This window comes from Chrysemys picta, chromosome 9 (genome assembly GCF_011386835.1).
Source record: "Chrysemys picta bellii isolate R12L10 chromosome 9, ASM1138683v2, whole genome shotgun sequence".
Taxonomy (NCBI): domain Eukaryota; kingdom Metazoa; phylum Chordata; order Testudines; family Emydidae; genus Chrysemys; species Chrysemys picta.
The window spans coordinates 99,970,677-99,983,641 of record NC_088799.1 but is presented as its reverse complement, the minus strand read 5'-3'; the positions used below and the strand labels follow the sequence as shown (position 1 = coordinate 99,983,641).

The window sequence follows — 12,965 nt, the reverse complement described above, 5'->3', positions numbered from 1 at the left end:
TTAGAGTTCCTTGCATCTTACCTACCAAGCAGCTTTCAGCCACCAGTGCACTGAACATGACTAAAATGGTTATGAAATATTTGCTTCTTTCCCAGACCCAAAAGCCACACAATTCAGGAAGATTTCAATAGTTTTATCTATGGTATCCTATGTCCCTTTATGACTGGGCATTTTCCAACATGAACTGATTCAGGATCTAAAAAGAATTACTTCATAGCTTTTTCAAGGAACAGAGTCATGTTCTACATCTAGCAAGTAAACCTGTTAAACCTACTAATTTTTCCTGCTCCTCCTGGTCTTTGCGAGCTCTCTCTTCAGCTTGTCTTTGCTGTTCTTCATCATCAAGTCGTTTTTCTTCCTCCAGTCTGTGGAGCTCCTCCTCTCTTTGTGCTTTATCTTCAATCATTTTCTTTACCATTTCTTCTTCTCTGCTCCTAGTATTTCCAAGAAATGGATTACAGACTGGCTATTATTTATTTAAAGTGTCAGAGTTTAAAGCTTGTGAAAGATGCCAAGGGTAGGTCTACACTGCAGCTGGGCGCATGCTGTACATAGCAGCGTGGACGTTGCCGCAGGGCTAGTAACACGAGCTTGGACCCAGGGGATCAGGCGGGCTTGCTCTTGGGCAGCTAGCAGAGCCACAACATCCACACTGCTATTTTTAGCACACTACTTTGAGTGGAGCTAGAGCCGGTCTGTCTACCTGGGTTGGGAGGCACGCTCCCAGCTGCAGTGTACACATACCCAAACTCAGTCAGCTATAGTAGATTCCACTTACTGCCAACAACCAAGGGGTTGCCAGCAAAAAAGTTGCCATTAATTGGCAGTTACCAATAAGCTGAAGGCAGGTTTGTGGGGCTGCAGCTAGGAAAGGAAATACTGGGGCGTGTCTTGCCAACCTGGTTGTGAGCAGAGCAGCAACCCGGAGGGGGTTGCAGCCCAAAAGCCAGGACTTGACTTGGGGAGGGGAAGCTGTGGGCAGGGCAGCAGCAGGAAGAGGTACATGCAGCTCCATGGACCCCCCCAGCACCCCTGCTTCCCATGGAAAGCCCTGGCATCCAGGCTGCAGCCACCCCCATTGCCCGGCCACAGCCCCCTTCCCAGCAAACAGAACTGGGACTCCAGCAGAGGTTACCCTGTTGGGTGGAGATGCAGAGGCCCCTGCCTCTTATCTCCTGTGTGGTCCAGGGTTGCACATAGGTTTGTGGGGCTAGGAAGGAAGTGCTGGGATGGGCTGAGGTCCAGCTGCAGGCAGGTTTTCGGGGCTGCAGGCAGGGAAGGCATGTCCCAGTGCTTCCTTGCTGGCAGCCAGGGCCTTTCTTCCAAAAAAGTTTTCAATAAGTGGCATGCTGTTGCCAATATCTGAATCTCATTAGCATTAAAGTCAACAGGACAGGATTGGTTCCCGGCAAAATGTTGCTATTAAGCGGAAGTTGTTAATATCAGGGTTGTTATTAAGCGGCATCCACTGTGTCTAGCCATAGAAGAGATAAAAATAAAGCAGCAAACAATAAAAGTTTACAAATAGCGCCATCCCACCAGTGTCTCTTTCAACTGTGAGCTGGAGGAACAGAAAGGATCTGTGTACAGAAAGGTAATTCATCCTTCCTGGACAGTTAATTCTTTGGACACTACCGATAACAGATAGTAGTCCTGCCTCAGTACAGAGAGCTGGACCACACGACCTATTGAGGTCCCTTCCAGTCCTACATTTCTAGGATACTGTCAAGAAGGGTGCCAGTTGTTCTGGTGATATGGACGCTTGTCCACGGAGAACTAGAATAATAAGAGAAATGCATTGCATATAGGCTGCCAACTATCATATGGCATCTCAGTCATCATCAACCCTGGACGAATATAAACTAGGAACCTAGAAGGCAACATGTCTCCCAAGTTTGCCAAAGAAGAGTTTAAGAGGAATACAGTAAAACCTAAGAATTACGAACTGACCGGTCAAGCACACACCTCATTTGGAACTGGAAGAACACAATCAAGTAGCAGAGACCAAAAAAGGGCAAATACTGTACAGCACAGTACTGTGTTAAAGGTAAACTTCAAAAAAATAAAGGGAAGTTTAAAAAAGATTTGACAAGTTAGGGAAACCGTTTGTGTGCTTGTTTCATTTAAAATAAGATTGTTAAAAGCAGCATTTTTCTTCTGCATAGTCAAGTTTCAAAGCTGTATTAAGTCATCGTTCAGCTGTAAACTTTTGAAAGAACCACCATAACGTTTTGTTCAGAGTTACGAACAACTTCCATTCCCGAGGTGTTCATAACTGAGGTTCTACTGTAGTTTTAAGAGGATTTTAATATCCTATAAAGAAAATTAAATGTAACTGGAGTAAGAAGCATATCTTATATTTTTAGTAGTAGAATCACTGGAGACTTGAAAGGAAGAGAAGCAGTCTGCCTAGAAAGTGACATCCCATTTCACACAGACTTCTGACATTCACAAGGATATTTATTTCCAGCAAACTCTGCCATGTGTACCTGCCTCTCTGCAGATTCTCGCATGTGTAGCTAAAATATATGCCAGCCAGGTTTACATGCCAATCAGATTTGCATCACAGACCGTATTGTTTTCCGGTATTTACAAATTACCTTTCCTCCTCTTCTCTCTGAATTCTTTCCTGGTCTTCACGTTCTCTTTGCTCCCGGGCAAGACGTCGTTTCTCTGCTAAGATTTTAGCTGCTTCTTCGGCTGTTGTGGTTCCCGGAATATTTTTGCTACTAGATTCTGTAATTTGAAAGAAGGTGCTGTTATATAGAACCATCCACTTCAAAACATGCCTTCACCACTGTGATATGAGAGGCAAGTAACACTGCTTTTGTCCAACTGCCCTACCATCATTAACATGAGTATTCAACACATAGAGAGACTGGAAGAAAATCCTAAACAGTTGAAAGAAAGCAACAATAGGAGCCCAGTACCCTATTCACGCTGCAGACATACTACACTAACTCATTCCAACAATACACCTTTGGCTGTTTTCAGATAATGTCACTACTGAAAATACATTGTGATATTCCAATAATTTGAAGACCACTCAGTTTAAATGCAAACAAGAACAAACTTTATTCCAGGGGTCTGACTGGCATCCCCTCTAGGTTTCTCTTCCTCATGACCCCCATTGCGGTGTCTTCTCTTCCTCCTCCTGGTTCCACTTCCTGGTTTCTTAAAGGAACCACACCTCATAAGCAACCATTCCCAAATACTACATGCATCTCTGCTACAAATAATGATGTAATAATCATAACGATTAAAAGAATATTTCCAAAAGCTATTTTAGCTAATAGAATAGTCTTTGAAGGTTACGCAATTAAAATAACCTTCAAAGACTATTCTATTAGCGCTTTTTAAAAAATCTGGAGAAATATTATTATATGAGCAATAAGCTTGTTAGTCTTCTTTATAATAAACAGGACAAACATATTCTGGACCAAAAGAGGAAGTATCGATTTTTAAAATCCATTTTCCAAAATTAGCAATATTTTTAGAATATTAACAACCATGCCTTTGTTTTATCAGTAAAATTCAACTAGAGCACCACACACTCCATTGCTACATTCTCATTTTACATGGAGATCAAAACATCTCTTACTGCCCTTTTTTATATAATATCCAAAGATATAATATATTACAAGGCCTAAGGGCACAGCCAAACTCTCTTTTATATATACACACAAAACCCACACCCATTGCCCTGGTGTCTGAGTACAGGAAACATGTTCATAAAAATATTCTGAAAAGCCACTTGACTAATTTATACTGTTAACAACCCTCTTGTTTTTAGGAAGTATCCCCATCTTCTTGAAGTTTAACTGGTTTTAATGTAACTGATGTCTGATCTTTAGAACATTCAGGGCCTGATTTTCAGTTGCTGTAAATCAGCATATTTCCGCTGAAGGCAATATGCCTATGCCAATTAATACTAGCTGAGATTCGTCCCTTAATTTATTTTAACATCCTTACAGATGGGCAGATAACTGCAGGTGTAACACTGATAAATCCTTCAAGTCCAAATGATTAATATTTGGAAAAGTCTTCAAATGTAACAAAAATTAGACTTATTTCAATGAGCAGCAAAATCAATGTACTGACAAAAGTATTTCTCTTCTAGCCTGAAAAAACACATTACTTCAATATAATGTGCCAATTTATGTGAAATTCAGACACTATTTAGAAGTTTAAGACAGTACAGTGGGAAAGATTTTCCAAGAGTTGGGTATGGACTGTGAATGTGAAGTCATTGTTCACAAACTGTAGAGTGAAAGCATCAACAGCACTTATACAGTTGTAGAGTCAAGACAAAGTTTGTGCACACAAATTGTGCTTGCAAAACAGAGGGGGTGTAAGTGTGTACACAGGATTCCAATTTCCTAGCTGGCATTGCTGGAGAGTTTTTTTCTATGTATTTAAGATTTATACATTCTCCAGGGCCTCTCCAGGGCTTTTACCACCTTTGATTTAAGAAATGCAATCATACCATACAATCAAGAATAAAACTGTATCATCGCCAAACCTAGAAACAAGCCAGTCCAAGGAATATCAAAATACCCAACCTCCCCAAGCAACACCAAACCACACAGGCCATCCCTCTGCACATACCTACCTCCCAAATTGCACAGGAGGGCAGTCAGGACAGGTGCAAAGACTGGTTCTGGTACCAATCATCTACCTCCTCAAATAAAAGCTTTGTGTGCATAGCAGGAAGATTGACCCAATTAAAAACAATGCTAAGGGAAAGTCTTTTCCTTCAAACCTTCTGAAGCTATTTGTTGTATGAAAAATTGGGAAAGACAAAACTTAAGTTGATAACACACAGAGCACAGCATGTATGTGCAAAGAGTTAGCTTTCTAAACCTCACAGAGAAGCTATTGCTTGCATCAGGCATTGACATTTTTGAAATGGACCTGGGGAGGCAAACCTACAGAGGTAGGGAGTTGTTCATTTCTGGTCATGAAGTCTGGCTGCTGCTGTGGGCTAATGTATAGAACACTGGATTGGGAGTCAAGACACCTGGGTGTTAATCGCAGCTCTATCACTAGCATGCTGTCTGACATCAGGCAAGTCATTTCAACTCTGTGCCTGTTCACTTGCCACCCTTGGTCTGCCTCATCTGTAGAAATCATAAGCTGTCTGGGGAAGGTACTGTCTCTTACTACAAGTCTGTACAGCACCTAGCACAATGGGCCCTGATCTAGGCACTACTAGAATATAAACAATAGCAGCAGCTGCTGCTAAGCCAACAGGATTCTTACACCTGCTCTGTTTATACACAAAGCCAAGTCAATAAAACAATGATGCCATCAATAATCAATCATTAAACTTGGGCAAACTGATCACAAAACTGAGCCGGACTATATATTCCCATGAAGAATGCAGGCCCTCAGTGTAAAATCTCTACCTGAGGCAATACCATTTTAGCTACACGTCACCACATAAAATGCTGTCTGAGTACGCAATATCAAAAAAGATCAAGGAAACCAGTCACAGTAATGTTTGAAATAGCAGATTATCGGGATAGATCAGGATGGGGAAGGAAATAGGAAGAAGATGGGAAGCCTGCAGGGTGGAAGAGGCAATTTGTGAAAGATGTATATTTTCTCTCTTGAAGGTGGATTATAGTTTTCCATAAGGATTTCAGCACAGACTAACTCTGTGCACTCAAGATTAGGAGCACAAATTTCTGGGCATGCAAGTAGTGAGTGTACAAACTTTGGAATACCCAAAGTCTCAGATATGCATGTACCAACATCATTTGGTGCACAAGTAAAGTATGCAGACACGTGGGTACCTGAATTGTATGTGGTCAGTTTTGGGGCAAATTTAAGTCTTCCGTGATCTTTGTCTTGCTCAATTCCTCCCTCTGCGCTACTTGGAGCTTCTTGCGTCTGTAGAGCAAAAGAGGTCATCTTCCCACTCAGAAAAGTGCTTCTTTAGAGGGCCTGTATAATCCTCCTCTGTCTTTGTATCAGTGGGGATGGAAGATGATGCACTTTTTATGTTCCTATGTCACATATTCCATCTACTCAGAGCCAGAATTTCAGACAGATTTAGTCGTTAGAGAATGGGCCTCCCAACATGAACACATGCATTAGCAATGTTCTCCCATTGTAGCTTTGTGTGCTGTTCAGTTTTCCTACAGTGATATTCCTGACGATCTTTCATTTCTCAGGATCGTCTCATTCCTTTGCTGTACTTTTAAAAACAAGCTGCTCATGATTTAAAATTATCCCAACAGGACTGCTGTTCAGTTGTTGGTGTTTGGTGTCACTTGCTGTCAGCTTGTGGATTATAAGAAGCACTCCTTGAAAGGAAGCAGAAATTGTGACACTTCTAGCCCCATTTTGTGTGTAGGATTTCTTCAATCAACTCCTTCTCTGAGGATTCACTGTCAGCACTACTTGACCTGTGTGGGTTAAGGGGTGGAAGGAGTGTGTTAAGTAGGCCCGTGGAACTGTTGTCTTGTGAAGAGTTGGTGGTGGTTTACAACTCTAGGTCTAGTGAAGCTACAGTTTCCTGTATGATGGATTGAAGAATGTTCCATATTACAGCTATCTAAGGAGGAGCCTGCCATCGCCTCACTGGAATGTGGTTTTTTACCTAGCCACTAAGATAATGTGTACCTGTGTTGAAACAGTGCGATGTGTGGCATTAGACCAGGGGTTGGCAATCTTTCGGAAGTGGTGTGCCGAGTCTTCATTTATTCACTCTAATTTAAAGGTTTCGCGTGCCCATAATACATTTTAACCTTTTTAGAAGGTCTTTCTATAAATCTATAATATATAACTAAACTATTGTTGTATGTAAAGTAAATAAAGTTTTTAAAATGTTTAAGAAGCTTCATTTAAAATTAAATTAAAATGCAGAGCCCCCTGGACCGGTGGCCAGGACCTGGGCAGTGTGAGTGCCACTGAAAATCAGCTCGCGTTCCGCCTTCGGCACACATGCCATAGGTTGCCTACCCCTGCATTAGACAGGTCATCACCCATACCTCAATGTGGGCTATTTGTTTTATCCTTATGCCCTCGGACTCCTCAACAACCCAGACATATAATTATTACATTCTAGTTTATTACCCATCATAGCACAGAAGGTGACAACTCTCATGAATGAGCATTTCTTATGTTTTTAAGTTGAAACAAGCCTTTTAACTCATGAAGAGAAGTTGTGTAAGACTGCTCCAAGTCACTGAAAAATAAGATGTGTTTTACTGCATAATAGCATATTTTAACTACTTACCAATGTAGACACAAAAGGAAACAAACAAGACAAGGCGTGTTGGACAGGCAATCAAATCCACCATAGGGGGAAAAGTGACATGAAGATCCAAGTGTGACGAACTGGGAGATACCTGCGTTATTGTTATGACTATTATGTGTTTCCCTGTTCAGTTTTGGATGGCTGTCTTCTTTAACTCCAAAGCTTAAACCCAACTGGAACTGGGGGTTGGCTGAGGCAGGAAACAAAACAAGGACTAAGACCCATGACAGCCCCTTAGGTACACACTTTCAGGCCAAGTTAAGTGTTCAGTGGGGGCTTTTACTGGGAGATGCCACTTCCAGATGCCAGCAAAGTTAACAGGACTTGTTTTGCCAAGGCAATCATAAAGTTCAGAAGTTTAAAAAGGCTCCACTGGCAGAAAGGGAAAAAGAAATTGATCAGCAGGCCACAGGGCTGACACAGACTGGGAGAGAGATAGGAGCTGCGGGGTAGGCAGTCTCACCTTAAGCAGGGCCTAAGCATCTGAGCCAGGAGCAGCTAAAAGGCTAGATATGGTCCATTTGGTGAGGTCTCCTTTTCTGTTATTTTTATTGCATGTCTCTGAATTCTCTGTTGCACAGTTATGTTAAACAATACTGTTTGAAGAACAGGAGTACTTGTGGCACCTTAGAGACTAACAAATTTATTAGAGCATAAGCTTTCATGGACTACAGCCCACTTCTTTGGATGCATATAGAGTGGAACCTTTTTGCGGATACAGACTAACACGGCTGCTACTCTGAATACTGTTTGAGAAGCTTGTGCGGTCCTGTGTAACGGCTAGTCACAGCTGCTGGAGAGAAGTCAATACCAGGGTCTAAACCTCAGTTGGACCTGCTGAAGTAGTCACAATTGGTAACTAGGGGGTTTTAACCCAGGTCCTAGTCTAAAAGTGGGTGAACTCTACCCAGCAGAGATAAAGGCTTGAGGTCTGACATCTGTGAGAGGTGCACTCAGTGAGACCCCCAAGAAGGGACAATGGTGCAGCTAGTACAGACACCATGACACCAAGTACACTTAAAGCTACCTTGAAATTAAGGTTGAGCCCAGGACTTGACAGAAACTCAGGTGCCACGGAATGACTCAGTGGTGAAAGCCAGCATCTTTGGGTGGAAGCCTCAGGAGCTGGTTGGGGTATGTTATTGTGCCAACGCAGTGAGTTAGCCTGGCTAGATGGCCACTCACTGCCCTCAGTTCTTGCCCTCTGATTTCAACTCCACAGCAGCTGATTTCGAAAATGTGAAGCAACTTTTCCAGAACAGAGGGATCTGCCTCTATGTTCACAGGTAGGGCAGGTAAGGGGATTATCTGGCCAGGAGTGGACACCCCATACTCACAAGGAAGAGAGAAACCAACACCTCTGTGTTGATCAACTTCCATACTATCTCCCTGCCTTATAAACTCCACAGAGAGTTAGGTAGAGAACTACTCCCAGCCTCCTACTGTCAATGACTGCAAAGAAAGCGATAATCTGGTTAGCAGCAGAGCAAGATGGAAGGAGATGAGCTGGGTAAATACAGTTCTAGAAGTTAGCATGGGAAGAGAGAGAAGAGGCACCCAAGTAATGAGCAGAAGTGGCAACATGAGATACAGGGTTGAGTTCCAAATGCAGTTTAGAAGAGGCAGCAGAGAAGGCAGGTCAAAGTCCTGGCAATGAGAAGGTAAAGCTTCAGAAGATGAGAGGCCCAGAGGTAGATGAGGATGTAGCAGGTGGGTTTGTGAAGAACAAGGATGATTCTGTAAAGGAAAACATGCATGACTAAAGCCAAAGAGTAACTGGTAGATACCTGTGAATGGAACAGACAGCAGGGATCAAATATCAGTGATGTGGATTACTGATCTATTTCTCATGCTTTAGACAGGTCTAAGATACACATTTATTACAATCAAGAGCAAGAGACACTGTTTTAGGATTGATGTACAACTCCATACGACATTGACAATTAGACTTCGACATCTAGCTATCTTTCCACAAGAATGTGTGTGTGCAAAGCACAGTACAACATATGGGATCCCAAAGAATTTCTTGCCATAATTCACACCCAGTTTAAAGTGTTAACACAGGGAAATTTTCAGACATTCCCTCAAACTTACACACATTCAGGAACACACAAGTATCTTTACATGCAGTGACATGCATCAGGCATATGATCCCACTTACCCATGGTATTTGAAGGATTTTCACCCTCAGTATCGCCACCAGTTGCCTGTTCAAACTCCTTTTTCTGTTAAGTTTCCCCTATGACCTTCTCCACAGAGAAGTGCATGTGATACCTCATCAGAAGTCTTTCCCAGATTCTTTTCTGGAGATTGTAGAGGGTGTTCTTCCTGGTTGGAGGGGTAGAGGATGTGCTCTTTTGGCACAATGAATGGGGTCAGGAGATTTATTTCCAACCTGGGAGAAGTATGTCTGCTTCATTCTCCTCTGTGTGGCAGTGTTGCCCATTGTCTCCTGATGCTGTGGCGATTGCACATACATTGGAATCAAAATGTAGGCAGGTCTGTAACCATTTGGAAGCTAGGTCTCATGTATGCTACAATGAATGAGCAGTTGATTTTTCCTCCAGGCTAAGGCATATGCATGCAATTTTTAAAGTGATAGCTGGCTCAATTTCACAGGTATCTGGTTTACAGAACAAGGTTTCAAAGTGTGTGCTTTAATTTGTATGCATTTCCTGCTATTTGAAATCACTTTGCATGTGTGTCTTGGATTTGAGAATCTAATCCAGTATTTCTAATGTACAAAGCTGAATAGGATTTAGTTTAGAAGTTGCACTGTAAACAAGATTAAAAGTCAATACCTTTAGCTCTCTAGTCAAACGAACTGACTACTATATATGGTATAACCCAGCAATTTATAAAGCTACTGTATAATTAACAATTTGAAAATAACATCTTTTAACCTTAAGCATCCCAAAATCCCCTACAAATTGATTTACAAACTACAGTATAAAGGGATTGTTTCACTCATCCCTGAAATGCTGTCAATTCTTGGGTAGAATAACCACTATTCAGTTGTAATTCAGTGAAACTAAAGGAACTGAATATTAATACTTTTCACTTCTATAGTGCCTTCCCTCCAAGAAGTTCTAATATTTTACAAATACTCATAAATCTCCATTTTACACATGTAAAAGTCAAGGCACAGAGACGTTCCAGATAGAAAGGCATAAAGCAAGATCACACAAGAATTTGGTGGAAAGATCAGAAATAGAACCAGATACCCTGACTCCAAGTGCTCTTATTCAACCATAGAGCTACCCCTTCCTCACTTTGAAGAATAGTGTAAGAAACCAGAGATGCAGGGGAAATTTAGGAAGGAGATGGAACTTGGCTAGGACTTTTTCGGGAATTGCCAAGTCATCTTTAGTGTCTACACGCAGTCAGGAACATAATTTGCGTCCATTCCAAAAGATTTAAGTTTCTTCTAGATTGCTTTAATTTTTTTTTGCATATGTCCAAAGATCTCTCTCTCTAATGCTATTTATAGGTAATTACCATAATTAAACTTCAAACTGTAGTGGACCACCATCAAGATAAATGGAATAGACAAGTGGATCACTTAAAGGCTCCTACCTTCTTTGGTCTTTGCAGCAATTGCAACAGTTTCCCTCTCAGAGGTTGGAGAAGTGCCATGCTCTTGTCCTGCTCCTTCTTCGCACTTGTCCTTTGGTTTGCATTCCATTTCAGGTTTCTTTTTGGTAATATTCACAACACTTGGTGTGAGAGGCAGGCGTTGAATAGGTGCTGGTTTGGAGACTGTAGTGGGGGATGATGGCCTTTGTTTCAATACACTAGGTGAAGGTGGACGGGCCTTTTGATTTTGTCTGCAGAGAAAGGAACACTTATTAAGGCTTCACTGAAAGCCTGAAGTATTAACTGATTTTATATACATAGCAACAATATGCCCCTTCTGCATTCATACTGGACAGTATCAGGACACCAAACCTGTGGCACAGGAAGTAGTGCTCATTTTGTTCTGAACGTGGTTTAGGATGAACACAGATTTAAACATACCTAGCTGTAGAGGGAGATGAAGGACGTTTTGCCAAGTTAGCAGGGGACGGAGATCTTCTACGAGCTGACGCAGATGGCGATGGAGGGCGCCTCCCAGCAGGACTTAGGGACTGCTTTTCTGTCGCCGATTTCTGATCAGATACACAAACAGTGGTAATGTACACCTTCTAAAATATGTTGAAGACACCAGAGAAATGTAGAAGTGCTGTCATCACAATATTCACTAGTCACATTAAGATACGCTTGAATTTTCCTTTATCTTCCTGAACGTGGCTCTAGTAATGTTATATTAATGAGGCTTTAGGATTTATAATCAACAGCATGCCCTGAAAATACAGAGGAGCTCATTCCACAAAATTCATATCCAGATTTCAAACATCCCAAAGTCTCAGGATGTTTGAACCTGGGGATATTGGTAAGTAGAATATAAAGATAAATGCACAGTCTAGATCCAGGCTGATTTAGGTTTGGCTTTAAACACCCTGAAATTCTGGGGTGTTTGAAATTTTGGTCTGGAGACACCCTAAAATAAAGCTCTCTTTTTTAAGAAAAAAAAGTGACTCTTAGTATACCTATTCTTCCATTTGGAATTATTTTTACTAACTTGCATAATTAGAAACCAAAGATTATTAAAACTTTTAAAAGAAATGTCAACTTGTTCTTATCATTACAATAGTATTTTGTGACATTATCCAACTATGTTTATCTACAATGCAAAATAAAGAAATTTAACTAACATTTAGGTGCTCTGGTGCAATAAATAGTGCAGCTGACTAGGATTGCAAACGGTTAGAACATGCCCCTAACCTGACCTGTCCAAAAAAAGAAAAAAACAAGCCTTTTGTAAAAGGAACTTTTCAACAGACCTGTGTGGATTCTGGAGAGCTGGTGTCAGATGAAGATACAGTGGTCTTCAATCGGTCGATGCTACGGCTGCGCACAGGCACTTTAGGAGTTTGGATTGGAGAACTGATGGAACTGGCTGAAGCTGAACGAGGACAGAGGTGAGATTCTATAAAGTTAGGAATTTGACAAGACAAAAACAGAGAACCAAGTGCACAGCATCAGAACAGGGAAAAAAGGACAGAGGGAGAGAGAGAGGGAGAGAGAGAGATTGTGTGTGTTAGAACGCATACAGAGAAAACACCACTGGAAGTGCACATTGCAACAGGTCATGGACACCAGACACCATCACCACAAGATAAGGAGTTCAGAAGCCACAGCACCAAGAATGAAACCATTCCGAAAGCTGCAGTCAAGTGTAGATTAAAAAAAAAAAATAAAGTGCTTTTCCAAACAATGTCTACATTAAACTTTCAATACCTAAATGTAGTTTCCAATTTAGTCAAACTATATCTTGTCATGATTATTTCTAGACTAACAGAACTCTGACGGCCAAACCCTTGCACAGGGCGAAGAAGCATATCTCACAAATGCTTCACAATGCATAGATAATGCCGCGCTAGTTATAAAATGTTTTGTTTCGTCCAACCACATGGAATGATTTTTCATAAAACATTGTGTGACAAACTGCAGTTACTATATCAAGTATTTTAACCTTGTTTTATGCACTTCCTTATTATATCAGCTGCCATATAACAGTATTGCTTATTTTTACTTTTCCCCCCAAACCACATACTTTAATCTTGTTTTGTTAATGTGGATAAAGTATGTGAAGAAA

At 41.3% G+C, this 12,965-nt stretch overlaps 1 protein-coding gene across 1 annotated transcript in view; it reads right to left on the bottom strand.

The window, feature by feature from the left end:
• The window catches only part of MAP7D3 (MAP7 domain containing 3), a 60,128-nt gene that overhangs the window by 8,662 nt on the left and 38,501 nt on the right, over nt 1-12,965 (bottom strand). Inside the window, exons 11-15 of the mRNA XM_065557337.1 lie at nt 12,151-12,296; nt 11,285-11,415; nt 10,844-11,094; nt 2,601-2,736; nt 275-434 (exon numbers count right to left, since the gene is read on the bottom strand). Coding sequence (XP_065413409.1) covers nt 275-434; nt 2,601-2,736; nt 10,844-11,094; nt 11,285-11,415; nt 12,151-12,296 — 824 coding nt within the window. The remainder of the gene's footprint in view (nt 1-274; nt 435-2,600; nt 2,737-10,843; nt 11,095-11,284; nt 11,416-12,150; nt 12,297-12,965) is intronic.